Here is a 15,544-nt window from a genome sequence, read left to right as displayed (position 1 = left end):
TTAATCAAATCATCATATTTAAAAATAAAATATTAATATATTCTAATTCAATAATTTTATTTTTTTTCTCCCATCAAATTCAATAATTTCATTTCGCTTAAAGTTTGTCAACGTTTACCTTTTATTATGAATTGAAAATTTTTGTACCATTTTTATTGGGTTGATATGCGAAATTGTATCCTAATGCGTTTTTATTCCTTAACTCATTTACACACGACACAACGCGTGTAACCCATAGACTTCTAAATAAAGAATTTTTGTATATTTTTTAAGTTAGTAGGTAAAACTACACCATAATACTACTTTCGGTGCTTAATATAGAACCTTGTTTGATTTTAATTTTGATCTTAAATATAAAAACCCAATACACTTTGTCTCTAATATTTATGTTTTTTTTAAGATAGTCCTTCTAATAATGATAATACTAGCTAATACATTTAATTAATAAGGATATTTTAGAAAAGACAATAATTATTTATAACAAATAACTAACTTAACTTCTTTTCTTAATCTCCTCAAATTAGTCAACTAGCTCTTATAATTAGGATCGGAAGTAGTATAGTTTAGGATGCCTATAAATATTTTATTGGTATTTTTAATTCTTTGCATCTTTTTAAAAAAATTATAATCAAATATTTTTAGGCTCTAAACGAGAGGTAGCTCTTTTTAATTCAATTCAATTGTTGTGCTAAAAAAAATCAATTCAACTGTTGTTTTCTCAACAAAAATATACTTCTCGTTTTCTAATTTTATATAAAAATTTAGCTTAGCTCCTTAAATTTATAAAGTATATTTTTAATTTTTTAAATCCTATCATCATTAGTTTGAGATTATATTTTTTTATGATTGTTACTTCTAAAAATTAAATTAAAAAATATCGGTACTTGAAAATGTTTTGTTAACATTTAACATTAAAAATGTAACAAAAACATTTGACGTTAAAAAATAATTTTTTTTTGTCATAACTCAAACAACAATTACACATGAGAAATTCAAATTTATTTATAGATTCACATTTTAAAAAAAATTTAAGAAAAATGTTAGGTGTAATTAAAGCCTGATTGTAACATCAAAATATACTTGGTGAAACGGTATTCTCTTACCCAAAATATTAATGCACAGATTATTCAATGATTTCTTTTAAAGTCAAATTTAAAAAAATATTTAAGCACTTTATATTATAGAGTAATGGAGTTATACAATATTATGTATATTTTCTGAAAGCAATTGTCCTTGTTTTTTCATAATTAAAACTCTAATATTATTTTGAACATTAATAAATGAAATGTTCTTTGGATAAAAAATATCACCACCTGCTGTCATCTCTTCCTCCTCCAAATATTCTTGCACCAGACGATTTGCAGTCTCTCTCTATTTATATATCTTCTCCTTCTCATGTTCGCTGCCATTTCTCTCTGTTTCTTATTTTTCTTTTGATTTAATTGAGGAGCACTGGTATCACCTACGAAGAGATAAAAATCAACGGACAGGCTTTTGGTAGAGGATGAGCACATCCTCTGTTTTTCTTCTCAGTTTTCCTTCACATTGATTTTTTTTCCAGAATTTTTTTCATCCTTAAATGGTAAATTAATATCTGGGCTTGCTTCATTTGTCATCGATCTCTTTGCCCTTTTGAGTTTCTTCTTTGATCCATGATAATTCATTTGCTTTGTTTTTTCCCTCTCCCTTTGTCTGATTCCAGATAATCCGGTTCTTCTTCTGATTGATGCACGAAAGATCCGATGCTCTCAGATCGACTTTGACAAAACCCACTTCGTTTCTGATCGAAGCTCCAACTGGGTTCTGTCTGAATTTAAAGTTGAGGTGTACCTTCTCCGATTGTCTTCATCTGCATTTTTGATCACTTTGCGTTGCTCAAGCAGGTTAATATTGTTTTTTCCCCTAGACTTAGCTTAATTATCTACCATCTGTTAAAATCTTTAATTAAATTGTTTCCGACCTGGATTGTTGGGCCATCATTGAGTTATTTAGACATCCCTGTCGGAATTTTGGTTACTTCTTGGTGAACCATGAGAATTTTGATCCAAAGTCCTTGCTCATTTGAATTTGTACAAACATAGCATGGAAATCAGTTATTGATAGTTAAATGATCATACTTGGCAGGAGAACAGATGGAATCAGATCTTGGCAAGCTTTTCATTGGAGGAATTTCTTGGGACACTGATGAAGAACGACTAAAGAATATTTTGGGAAATACGGAGAGGTGATAGAGGCCGTGATCATGAGAGATCGTACGACAGGTCGTGCTCGTGGTTTTGGTTTTGTAGTGTTTGCTGATCCTGCTGTTGCAGAAAGAGTCATTATGGATAAGCACATAATTGATGGCCGCACAGTGAGTTCATTGCAGATGTGTGTGTGTGTGTGTGCAGCGATAGTATTCACTAGAAATTTTGTTACAAATAACAACATAATGTTGGTACTTTATTTAGGTTTAATCTGTTGATGATAGAAATTTTATTTATTTCTCGCTTTACTGAGCTAAAGACTTGCACTTTGATGGCTTATTTGCATTATGTATTATCTACATTGGATGAGAATTGACTTCTGTTTATAAAAAGAAAATGACGTGACATGCAAGTATTGATCTATACGCTGGCTTCTCAATTTTCAGGTTGAAGCAAAGAAAGCTGTTCCCAGGGATGATCAGCAGATGATAAATAGAACTTCTGGTAGTGTCCATGGCTCTCCTGGTCCTGGGCGCACAAAAAAGATTTTTGTTGGGGGTCTGCCTTCGAGCATCACTGAAAGTGAATTTAAGAAGTATTTTGATCAGTTTGGTACAATCACTGATGTTGTAGTAATGTATGATCACAATACCCAGAGGCCAAGAGGCTTTGGCTTCATCACTTACGATTCAGAAGATGCTGTGGACAGAGTTCTTTATAAAACATTCCATGAACTCAATGGAAAAATGGTTGAGGTCAAGAGGGCAGTTCCTAAAGAGCTTTCCCCTGGATCCAGCCGTAGCCCATTGTTAGGAACTAATTTTGGTTTTAATAGGGCCAGTGGTTACCTAAATAGTTACGCACAGAGTTATAACATGAGTCCAGTTGGAGGCTATGGGATGAGGATGGATAGTAGGTTTAATCCTCTTACAAGTGGTAGGAGTGGAATTACGCCCTTTGGCACCAGCAGTTATGGAATGGGACTGAACCTAGATGCAGGGCTGACTGCAGGATATGGTGGGACTTCGAATTATGGAAGCAATCTCGGATATGGTCGTGTGATTAGTCCTTTTTACAGTGGCAGCTCAAGCAGATATACCACTCCTATAGGCTATAATGCTGGTGGTGGGAGAAGCGATTCTCTAATGAATTCACCTTCTCGAAATGTCTGGGGAAATGGTGGCTTAAGTAATGCCAATAACCAAGTCAGTGCTGGTGCTAGCTTGGGATCTGGAAGTGGTGGTTTTGGCATTTCAATTAAAAATAATGGTGCAAATTGGGGTCAATCATTTCCAACGCAGGGTGGAGTGGCTGCTTCTGGGTATACCACTGGGATTAATGTTTATGAAGGTGGAGACAACAGTTTTGGGTTAGGAGGAACAGGGTATGGAAGAAATAGTAGTATAGGTGTAAATTCATCTTCTACGTTTTCTTCATCAGCTGGTGGTTATGAGGGATCCTATGGGGATTTATACCACAATAGTTCAGTTTATAGTGACTCAGCTTGGCGGTCTTCTGCTTCTGATCCAGATAGTTCTGGTTCTTTTGGTTATGGACTTGTTGGTATAGCCTCAGAGGACCCAGTAAAGACTTCAGAGGGTTATATTGGAAGCTACAATGTTTCGAGCAGGCAACCTAATAGAGGTAAGACTTTTGGCTACATCAAGTGATCCTGTCTCAGAGAAATCTTGGTTATAGTTTATTGATATAATTTTTGTTTGTATCTAGATGTGACATTAAGGACATGATTTGGAAGCGACACGCCACCCCAAACACATACTAAGTGTTTGTATATCAGAAAATGAATTGTTTGAAAAGAAGTTACAAAGAGAATGTTTATTTACTGATTGGCAGTTACAATAGTCTTTCAAATTTGGATCACTGATTTTAATAGATTGTTAAGGACGCAAGAGCAGCTTCACTAATGTTTGTCCTTCGTCAATATCAATATAAAGCATAAAATCTAGGATAAGCTGCACTATTTACATGCTACGAGCAGTGACAACTCCCCTCAAGTTCATTGTAACTATTTTATTCTTCCACTATCTCTCCACACATTTTGTGGGACTCCATGCAGCTTTATTTTTTGTTTGTTTAATATGTTTTCACATATTTCAAGAAGGTGTCTTTAGTAGAAAGATAAGCATCACTCCCATGCATCTTGTGAGGGAAAATATGTCTAGGTATACCCATTACTCTAGGCTTCTCATCTTTATTTCCCCCATGGATGTCAATCCCACAAACGGCAAGAATTTTTAAATAATGCGCTTATTTTCTTTGATTGTTTGAGGTGGATTATTACATAGGTTTTTAAAGAGTTTACTGCACATTGTGCGGAGAAGGAAGGTGGTGCTAGTTTTAATAGAAATATTAATAGAAATACAGCTAGCATCTTCCTCTACACATGCCTAGTGTTGCTGATTGTCTTCATCTTAAAGTATGATGACATTGGATGCTTCCTGCAAAAAAAAAAAAAAAAATCCATAAGAAATCGACATTAAGAGTTCACGTGAAAGATGTTTAAGATGAACTTAAAGATCATCTACTCTCATGTCAGAAGCCTATAACTGATTTTGTGTGAATGAAGCATTGAGTTAATATCAAATTTGATCATTCAAGTCATTTATGTGGTCATCCAGTGAAGAAAGACTATTTGCATAGCTTTATCTATCACATCATTATGAAATGGTTGAAATTTTGGCATTTGCTTTCCTAATATGTGTCAAATGTTTTGAGACGTTCTTTCGAATTAGTCTTATGAGTTGTATTCATTTTCTCTTCATGTCTTCCTACTTCCTCCAGGAATTGCTGCCTAGAGAAGATATATTAATTCAGTTTATCATGGAAACAGTAGATCAAGTGATACTGATCAGGAAAAAAGAGGTTTTGTGAATTCTTACATTTTCAGCTTATATGGATATCATCATAAATATAGCTAACGGTGTTCTTTCATTCGAAGTATACATGTTCAAAGAAAGCAGTTTACAAGGGATTTTATGTAATGTTTGGGATTTTTTCGGTTCTCTTATTGATTTTTCAAGACTTAGGTTTCCTTTCTTGGAATTTGATTGAGGTGTAAAATCAGATTGCGGGACATACTCATGGCGATTGGTTCGAATAGTGTAGTAGCGCATCTCCTGCGAGGCATATCAGCATTAGTATGTTTAGTGATAGAGTAATATTGTTAAACTTTCTTCTTTTTGCCAACTGTTATGGCTGGCAAAGGTGTTCTTTTCACCACGTTCTTCTGAGATATGTTTTTTTTCACCAAATTGTAAGTGAGGTTCAGTTTGATTTATCAAGTGTGAAACATGAGGGATTTGCAGTGTAAGTCCCCCCCAAATAATTAAGTTTGTAAACAGTTCTTATAATTCTTGTTTAGACAGATTGTCATACAAGCTTCACAGTTTCTTTAGTCATTGTCTGTCTGCTTCTGATTGATGAATCTGTAATTAGTCAGTATCTTCGTCTCCTGTCTGGCCTTTTTAATTGCTTGGCGCAGATAATACGCATGTAATTGGAATATGGACAAAAGTTGATTGATTCAAATAAGTGGGTATGTTCCAAAATTGAAATATTTTAGAGCCTATGCTTAGTCAGCACAGACTTTTATGTTATTGAGCTCACTGTTGAATCTTTAGTGCAACTAATATGCGTACAGCATATTATTGGAATATGGACAAAAGTTGATTGGTTCAAATAAGTGGGTGTCTTTCAAAATTGAAATGTTTTAGAGAGCCTGTGCTCTGGCTGTAGAGACTTTTATGGGAAACCATCCTTCTAATAACAAATTATATTTTGATGTTACTCCTAATTTCTGTGTGGTTGCATGTAGGTGAACTAGGATTTGCTTAACCTTCAATTTTGCACGGGGTCTAATTCAATTAATATTATATACTTGAGACGTAAGAATGAAATGAAAGAATCGAACGTGTAGCAATGCAACAAAAGAAAATGATTCAAACATAAAAAGTACTCATCTAGTACTAAACACCCATTTTGTAGTGTAAAAGTAATTCAAATATAGTCACTGGCCGTTTGGCCGAGTGGCGTGGGTGTGTGTGTTGTGTGCGTGTGTTGCGGGTTCGATCCCGCCCTGATGTAACCCAAAAAAAAGTAATTCAAATATAAAAAGTACTCTTCAACTTATTTGTAATGTTTTTTATGCTATAAAATGAGTCTTGTATTTAGAATTAGAGGGAGTATTATGATTTTCCTTATCATTCATAATATGATTAGGTCATATTATAAAAGTAAGTGTGATTTTGCTCCAATTAAGAAGCAGCTTTCTCAACATAACTAATAATTGAGCACACTGCATAACTGAAGATGTGGTGTTTATACATGAATTCACAAAAAGCCTTCATGTAAGTGGTCCCATTTGAAGTCTCTATGAAAATAAATATTGCTCTCTGGTTTCTGCTTGACTAAAAAAGTGTTTAGATGAAAACCAAATTATGATTTCAAAAGTGTTTTTGTGGTTTACAAAATAAATATGCAGAAGAGTTTGTTTCGTTTTGCAAAAAAGTGAGAAGCACTTTTGAGAGTTATCAAACACTCTCTAAATTGAAAATATTTCCATTCTCAGGGCTTCTTTACAGTTTGTTTTACTATTTTTGTTGATTTAAAGGGATTTATCAAAAGAGGCTTTCTTAACAAGTTTTAAAATCAAAAGTAACGTTTGGTAATCAACTCAAAGAAAAAGGCAGCTTTTTGGGTGAGAAAACCACCCACACATTATTACATTATTACATTCATAAAATAGTCCAATAAAATAATCGTATGTTCAAAATTACTTTCTTTTGGAATCAGTATTTTCGACGCTGTTTATGGAAGGAAAGCAGAAACTTCAAACTCTGTTGATATGCGGTCAAATTACCAACATGTCCATCCTTTTTTCCCCCCTCTTAGCAACTATCATATAAATAAATCCTCTATTTATTCTCAGCCTCTTTTCGTTTTCAAAAGCTGTCAAGATATTAAAGAGAATCAAACTTCTTTCATACATGGCAACAAAACAGTTATCATTTTTACCATTGCCGAAGTTAGTCCTCAAGTTAAGTCTGTCCATAAAATTAACCCTATTAGGGTACAGGTGTTATTAACACCGCTAGGTTAATAATAATGTGGCAAAATCAAGATATAGAAACATACATTTTATCTAAAATATCATCATTCAATAAACACATTTTCTATTATTTTTCTTGAAAAGTACAGAAAATTTTCGTTTACAAATGGAGATATTTGGAAAACTTAAATCCTTGCGTTGCGAGGTATATTGGTCATGCTCAACCACCACAAATTTCAAAACATAGCCCCCACACTTTACACTCATTTTTACTACAACTGACCATGACAAAATATCACAATTTTCCATCGCATCATTGTCACGTTCAACCCACTGTTCAATCATCTAGAAAGTATTCAATGAAACCAATCTAATCAGAGGTAATTCCAGCTTCAACAGAAAGTAAACCCACCTAAGTTCTTACAGAATCATTGACATGGTTCATAGGAAGTGAACACCGTAAAAAAAGGAGAAAAGAGAGAGAGAGAGAGAGAGAGGAAGAAGTAGCAGAGAAAAGGACAGAAAAAGAGGTCATGTCTTATTTACATGACGCCGAAGAAAATCATAAAACCTTAATTTATCACCGAGACGTGGGAGAAGTGCTCTTACTATGCTGTTTCAGAGACTCGAAGAAAGAGGAAAATGCTCCTTTCATTTCATCAGGAAGGGGAAGTTGGAGGGGAAGTGCCAAGGGAGAAGGACGACGTATAGGGTAGTGCACACTTGTTTTACTGGAGATGGGATGCGCAAGGGCTGGTTGTCGCTTGTTTAGCGCTTCAACAATGAAAGAAAATGCTCCAAAAGTGAGGCAGCTTTGCAGAAGTTCTTGCGGTGCACCTGGGATCCCAGAGAATAAATCATGATCGCAAAATAACTGGGAAAAATGCAACTTTCATCTGTATATAACTGTGCGTTATATCGATTTTCAGGGCAATCAGCGATTAAAAGCTGGTCATAGTCGACGAAGTTTTTCTATTTTGGGTCATTCGATGGGGTATCCCCACTTCCCATCAGAGACCCAAAAATTGGGAGATTGCCTCAATACTTTGCCAATAAGGTGTAATTTAACTAACACACACACACACACACACACACACACAAAGACACAGATGAAGAGTTAATTGCATGTGTGCACATGAGGATGAGGAGGGCTATTTAAAGCATCATTCAGAAAAAGGACAAAGAAAAACTTGATACCTGGAAAACTTAGAGCAAGACCAGTACAACATCCAGCTACCCCAGCATTAATGACTGGTGATGAAAAATTATTCAAATATCACAAAAATATTATTATAAACACAAGTAACAAACTAACAATTCTATGGTAAACAAGTTTATACCATCATCCTTTCCTCTGAGTCTTTTCAAGATGCAGATAACAAAACTGTGAACTCCGGAAAAAACTGCAAATGACTAATACATAGAGATAAAAGATTATGAGCTGGTTAAAATATGTGTGTGTGTGTGTGTGTGTCTCCAAATGTGAACTGACTAGACAAAGCTAACAGCAGGAAGGAAGGCCAAAAAAAAGGGGGGGGGGGAAGGGCTAAGGTCTCCAATGAACCTTGGCATAAGATCCTGCTTCTACAAAGGATCCTTTAAATCCTTTCTTCTTGAACAATCCAGCACCTGAGACATTACCAACAAAGACATCCTTGAGCAAGATCGTAGGAACTGAATGTATTGCTATACTCAAAAGTGAGATTTCTTCAAAATGGTCCTATATTCATCATCTCAGAGATTATTGAATTCTCAAGTCACCAGTCAGGAATTGATTGTGTATATTTAAAACTAAAATACTTGTCGAAAATCATCACACGCCTAACAAATTATGTGCCAACGTCCATCTGCATAAAAATTGCAGAACTGCTAACACTGAGTAAGCCTTTTACTAAGCGAGTGTATCCAGCCTTGACTATCAAATCACTGGGCGAAAATGGAATTACCATAACAAGTCATAAGAGCTTGCCCCTGAAAATTGAATGTGTTTTTTTGTTCCCAAGTATATTTTACAAAAGGATTACAAGATGTTCAGCCTAAACTATATATCATTCCTCAGAGAAAGTCTTTCACTAATCCAAAAAAAGATTGCTCACTTATTGAGACATTACTTTAAGTTCATTCACATCGTGACAAGACAATAAGGTAAAGACAATTTCCACAACCGAAAAGGCTACCTTTAACGACAAAAGTTATAGTTCATACGCTGTTCAATGCACAATGTTCTCTCTTAGGTTCATCTAATCATGAAAACATCTAATACTACCCAATTAAAGCAGAATCCTCAAAATCAAGCTATTTAAGTAATGTATGTAGGAGTAAGACGGTAAGTCGCAAGGAGAAGAGATAGAGAGAGAGAGAGAGAGATAACCATAGCCAAAGATGGAGCCCATCAAGGCACCGGAGGCAGAGTCGCCAGCGAACCGTAGAAGGCAGATAGAAGGAGAAGCAGGGAGTGCAGGAACTTGAGCTGTATGAATAACGCTTGCTTTAGTTGTACCCTCTTCGTCGGAACCGGTCCTCGAAGAATCCGCCGGCGCCATCGTTGCCCCCCTCTTCGGTACCGAATCGAAAATGGCGAGGCGGAAGCTGGAGGCACCGTCACTTTTGAGATCGAGGACTGAGCGCATTATATACTGACTTCGAAGATTTTTCCCGTTCCACCTTTAAAAAAAATAAAATAATTAAAGTTATCTAATTATGATTTAATAAATTAAAATTTTATATTTAAAATTAAAATAAACCTTTTATCACGTTTCTCTGTATTTTTATCTAATTTTATATTGAGAACCTGAGATAGTAGTAGTAATTACTAATTTCTTTTTTTGTGACAAATTACTAATTTCTTTTAAGTTCTGTACATTTGATTTCGAAGAATATCTCAGGCTTTAAATTGATAAAATATAGTAGTATATCACAGCATGCATTTGAATGATGTAACTTGAAATGATTGACATAAGAATTTACTTGAACAAAATATATTTACAATTTCATTTGTTTATTTATTCCTATTTCACAGTATTTTGATATTTTTTTTTTTGATCAGAACAGTATTTTGATATTTATTCTTTGTTTTTAAAATTACTCAAAACCTAATGTCACGATCCACCATATTTTTATCATCGGAGGGATCAATTGTTTCCTGAGACTAAAATTTTTCTACTTTGGCTTGGTTCCATGCGTGAGTCCATCATATAAAGGATGACAAAAACATTAGGAAATAAAAGAATTATAAATAATAATTTCATATGCAAGTTAAAATTTACATTTAAAATTTAAATACATTAAATAATTGAGAGTTAAATTTGCAATTCTTTAAATTGATATTTGCAACTCATTTTTAATAAGAAATTGTCTAGAACCTAACTACTATTAATTTGCTCTTTTAAGACTTAATTGTCTTTCTCTTTTAAACGTATGTTTAGAGGTTCAGCCAAAAAAAACCTTATGTTTAGAGGTAACTAGGAAACTACATTAATATATAAATTTTTTAAGGAATGACAGACCAGTAGGCTGGATAAAAAAGTATAGACACAATTTCATCCAACAACAGCTTGAAGTATTTTTCTTAGCATGCAATATGTTAATTTTTTTTTAAATTTATTTTAAAGTATTTTTAAGATGCACCCTCAAATAATTTATTTTTTTAAAGAGCAATTTTACCCTTATCGTATTTATTCAGGAGTTACTTTAACATTGCCATTAATTCCTCTGCGTTAAGCACAGTAAATTATTTTTTAAGTTGCTGGACTTAGAAAAATAGTTCATGTTGCCAGATGAATCACAATATAGTTTAAAATGACAGACATATCTGAAAAAACATTTTATGATAATGAATAAGTCACAAAATATTTTTAAAATACTAAACACACATATGAATCAATTGTAACTCTTCATTTTAAGATAAATAAACAGTCTTTGTTCTTCAAATAAAGTCAATTTTTAAAAATTATTTAAATATGTTTTAGAGTTACCAATATACAATATTATAAGTATTTTTCAGATAATTTTTGTCCTTGTTTTTTCTCACTAAAAATTTATTTAATTTTGAACATTAATAAATGATACCCTTTTTACGTATAAAAAATATCGTCATCCGCTGTGCCTCTTTAGTCCTCCAAATATTCTTGCACCAGAGGATTTGCAGTCTCTCTCTATTTATATGTTGTCTCCTTCTCATGTTAGCTGCCATTTCTCTGTCTGTTTTTTATTTTTCTTTTGATTTAATTAAGGGGTGGTGGTATCACCAACGAAGCGATAAAAAGCAAGGGGCAGGCTTTCGATAGAGGATGAGCACATCCTCTGTTTTTCTTCTCAGTTTCCCTCACATTTAAAAATTTTTCACAGATTTTTCTCATCCTGAAATGGTAAATTAATATCTGGGCTTGCTTCTTTTGTCATCGATCTCTTAACCTTTTGAGTTTCGTATTTGATCCATAAAAATTCATTTTTTAATCTGATTCCAGATAATCTGGTTCTTCTTTTGATTGATGCACGAAAGATCTGAAGCTCTCAGATCGACTTTGACAAAACCCACTTCGTTTCTGATCGAAGCTCCTACTGGGTTCTGTCTGAATTTAAAGTTAAGGTGTATCTTCTCAGGTTTTCTTCATCTGCATTTTTGATCGCTTTGTGTTGCTCAAGCAGGTGAATATTGAATTGTTTTGGCTAGACTCGACTTAATTATCTATCATCTGTAAAACTATTTAATTAAATTGTCTTCGTGTCTGGATTTTTTTGGCCATCATTGAGTTATTTAGACATCCTTATTACATATTGTTTACTTCTAGGTGAACCATGAGAATTTTGACCCGAAGTCCTTGCTCGTTTGAATTTGTACAAACATATAGAAATCACTATAATTAAATGATCATGCTTGGCAGGAGAACAGATGGAATCAGATCTTGGCAAGCTTTTCATTGGAGGAATTTCTTGGGACACTGATGAAGAACGACTTAAAGAATATTTTGGGAAATACGGAGAGGTGATAGAGGCCGTGATCATGAGAGATCGTACGACAGGTCGTGCTCGTGGTTTTGGTTTTGTAGTGTTTGCTGATCCTGCTATTGCAGAAAGAGTCATTATGGAAAAGCACATAATTGATGGCCGCACAGTGAGTCAGTTCATTGTGGATATGTGTGCGCGTGTGCGTGCGTGTGCTGTGATAGTATTCACGAGAGTTTTTCTTGCAAATGACAACATAATCTTTGTACTTAAGTTTTAATCTGTTGATGATAAAAACTGTACATATTTCTGGCTTTACCGAGCTAAAGACTTGCACTTTGATCGCTTCTTTGAAATATTATTATGTACATTGGATGAGAATTGACTTTTGTTCATAAAATGAAAATGAACGTGACCTGCAACTATTGATCTATATGCTAACTTCTTATTTTTCAGGTTGAAGCAAAGAAAGCTGTTCCCAGGGATGATCAGCAGATGATAAATAGAACTTCTGGTAGTGTCCATGGCTCTCCTGGTCCCGGGCGCACAAAAAAGATTTTTGTTGGGGGTCTGCCTTCGAGCATCACTGAAAGTGAATTTAAGAAGTATTTTGATCAGTTTGGTACAATCAATGATGTTGTAGTAATGTATGATCACAATACTCAGAGGCCAAGAGGCTTTGGCTTCATCACTTATGATTCAGAAGATGCTGTGGACAGAGTTCTTCATAAAACATTCCATGAACTCAATGGAAAAATGGTTGAGGTCAAGAGGGCTGTTCCGAAAGAGCTTTCCCCTGGATCCATCCGAAGCCCATTGTTAGGAACTAATTTTGGCTTCAATAGGTCCAGTAGCTACCTAAACAGTTACGCACAGAGCTATAACATGAGTCCAGTTGGAGGCTATGGGATGAGGATGGATGGTAGGTTCAGTCCTCTGACAAATAGTAGGAGTGGAATTTCTCCCTTTGGCAGCAGCAGTTACGGGATGGGACTGAATCTAGATGCAGGGCTGAGTGCAGGATATGGTGGGACCTCAAATTATGGAAGCAATCTCGGATATGGTCGGGTGATTAGTCCTTTTTACAGTGGCAGCTCAAGCAGATATACCACTCCTATAGGCTATAATGCTGGTAGTGGGAGAAGCGATTCTCTAATGAATTCACCTTCTCGAAATGTCTGGGGAAATGGTGGCCTAAGTAATGCCAATAACCAAGTCAATGCTGGTGCTAGCTTGGGATCTGGAAGTGGTGGTTTTGGCGTTCCAATTAAAAATAGTGGAACAAATTGGGGTCAATCCTTTCCAGTGCAGGGTGGAGTGCCTGCTTCGGGATATACCTCTGGGATTAATGTTTATGAAGGTGGAGACAACAGTTTTGGGGTAGGTGGTACTGGTTATGGAAGAAATGGGAGTGTAGGTGTAAATTCATCTTCTACATTTTCTGCTTCAGCCGGTGGTTATGAAGGATCCTATGGAGATTTATACCATAACGGTTCAGTTTACAATGACTCAACTTGGCGGTCTGCTGTTTCTGACCTTGATGGTTCTGGTTCATTTGATTATGGACTTGGTGGCATAGCCTCTGAGGATCCAGCAAAGACTTCAGAGGGTTATATTGGAAACTACAGTGTTTCAAGCAGACAACCTAACAGAGGTAAGACTTTTGGCTACATCAAGTGACCTTATAAAGAAATGCAGATTATAGTTTATTATTATAATTTTTGTCAGTGTATATGTATGTGAAATTAAGTCACTGTATATCAGAAAATGAGTTGTTTAAAAGGTAAACGGAAAATATGCTATTTAAATTTGGATCAGTGAATAAATTGACACGAGCAACTTTCGCTAATTTTTTATTTCAATCAATATCCAATATAATATCTATAGTTAGCCGCAATATTTACAAGTTATGAATAGTGCGACTTCTCTTGAGCTTCATTCTAGTGGACTCTATGCATCTTTATTTTATTTCTGCAATACTTTCTTCACGTGTTTCAAGAAGGTCTAACTAATAGCAAGATGAGTATCTCTCCTGTGAGGGAAAAGATATCTAGTTATACACTACTCTATGTTCCACGTCTATATTTCCCCCATGGATTTCAATGATGACAAAATGCTGACAAACCACAAGAACTCAATAACCATGCACTTATTTTCATTGATTGTTTGAAACAGATTATCGTATAGGTTCTTTTAAGAGTTTACTACAATTTAAATAGAAGGATAGCCTTCATGTTTCTGTCCATTTGTCTAGTGTTGCTGATTGTCTTCATTTTAAAGTATGATGAAATTGGAGATTTCTTGATAAAAAATAAAAACAAATTCACATTAAGAATTAGGCTGAAAGATGTTTAAGATGAACTTAAATGAGACCAACTAATCTCATGTCAGAAGTGTATAGCTGATTTTGTGTGAACGAAGCATCGATATTTTGATATCAAATTTGATCATTCAATTCATTTATGTGGCCATCAAATGAAGAGTGGCCATTTGCATAACTTTGCATATCATACCACTATGAAATGGTAGCCATTTTGGGATTTGCAATCCTAAAATAAGTCAAATGTTTCGAGATGTTCTTCTGAATGAATCTTATGAGATTTATTCATTTTCTTTTCTTGTCTTCCTACTTTATCCAGGAATTGCTGCCTAGAGGAGATATGTTAATTCGATTCATCATGGAAACAGTAGATCAAGGGAAACTGGTCAGGAAAAAGAGGTTTTGTGAATTCTTACATCTCAGTCGCTTAAGATATTTCAGCTTATATGGATATCATCACATATATAGCTAACGGTGTTCTTTCATTTGAAGTATACATGTTCAGAGAGAAAGCGGTTTAAAAGGGATTTTATGTAAGGTTTGGGAATTTTTTTGAGGTTCTCTTGTCATTTTTTCAAGACTTAGGCTTCCTTCCTGGGAATTTGATTGAGGTGTAAAATCAGATTGCGGGATATACTCTTGAAGATTGCTTCCAATAGTGTAGTAATGCATCTCCAGCGAGGCATATCAGCATTAGTATGTTTAGTGATAGAGCAATTGTTGTTAAACTTTCTTTTTCCTTTTCTTTTACCACTGTAATGGCTGCCAATGGTGTTGTTCTTGTTACCACGTTCTTCTGAGATATGTTTTTTTTCATCAAATTGTAAGTGAAGTTCAGTTTGATTCATCAAGTGTGAAACATGAGAGGGATTTGCAGTGTGAGATCCCCATCAAATAATTAAGCTTGTAAACAGTTTTATAATTCTTGTTTAGACGGATTCTCATACAAGTTTTACAACTTTTTATATTCATTGTTTGGCTGCCTCTGATTGCTGAATCTGTAATTTGTCATTCTCTTCCACTCCT

The 15,544-nt window shown here is 34.7% G+C and overlaps 2 protein-coding genes and 1 pseudogene across 3 annotated transcripts; 2 read left to right on the top strand and 1 right to left on the bottom strand.

Annotated features, from left to right (window-relative positions):
* The first annotated feature begins 1,374 nt into the window (after positions 1 to 1,374).
* Positions 1,375 to 5,453, top strand: LOC114726680 (heterogeneous nuclear ribonucleoprotein 1-like; annotated as a pseudogene).
* A 1,908-nt stretch (positions 5,454 to 7,361) lies between these two features.
* LOC114726756 (mitochondrial import inner membrane translocase subunit TIM22-3-like) lies at positions 7,362 to 9,841 on the bottom strand. Its single transcript, XM_028913457.1, has 5 exons — positions 9,626 to 9,841; positions 8,819 to 8,883; positions 8,595 to 8,667; positions 8,452 to 8,505; positions 7,362 to 8,091 (listed from the first exon to the last, which is right to left on the bottom strand). Exons 1-5 carry the CDS (start codon positions 9,795 to 9,797, stop codon positions 7,835 to 7,837), a joined length of 621 nt encoding a protein of 206 aa, XP_028769290.1. The 5' UTR covers positions 9,798 to 9,841; the 3' UTR covers positions 7,362 to 7,834.
* Positions 9,842 to 11,421: 1,580 nt separating this feature from the next.
* Positions 11,422 to 15,467, top strand: LOC114726784 (heterogeneous nuclear ribonucleoprotein 1). 2 transcript variants are annotated; one of them, XM_028913499.1, is made up of 5 exons: positions 11,422 to 11,621; positions 11,721 to 11,842; positions 12,138 to 12,367; positions 12,655 to 13,852; positions 14,838 to 15,467. In XM_028913499.1, exons 3-5 carry the CDS (start codon positions 12,146 to 12,148, stop codon positions 14,849 to 14,851), a joined length of 1,434 nt encoding a protein of 477 aa, XP_028769332.1. In that variant the 5' UTR covers positions 11,422 to 11,621; positions 11,721 to 11,842; positions 12,138 to 12,145; the 3' UTR covers positions 14,852 to 15,467. The 2 variants fall into 2 exon arrangements, with proteins under 2 accessions (XP_028769332.1, XP_028769326.1); XM_028913493.1 differs by having other exon boundaries at positions 11,423 to 11,621; positions 11,721 to 11,901.
* The last annotated feature ends 77 nt before the right edge of the window (positions 15,468 to 15,544 follow it).

The sequence above is a fragment of the Neltuma alba genome, unplaced genomic scaffold (assembly GCF_004799145.2).
Source record: "Neltuma alba isolate B1F8T4 unplaced genomic scaffold, ASM479914v2 tig00002420_pilon, whole genome shotgun sequence".
Lineage (NCBI taxonomy): Eukaryota > Viridiplantae > Streptophyta > Magnoliopsida > Fabales > Fabaceae > Neltuma > Neltuma alba.
Note: the sequence above shows the minus strand (reverse complement) of the source record. Positions and strands in the feature narration are given on the sequence as shown.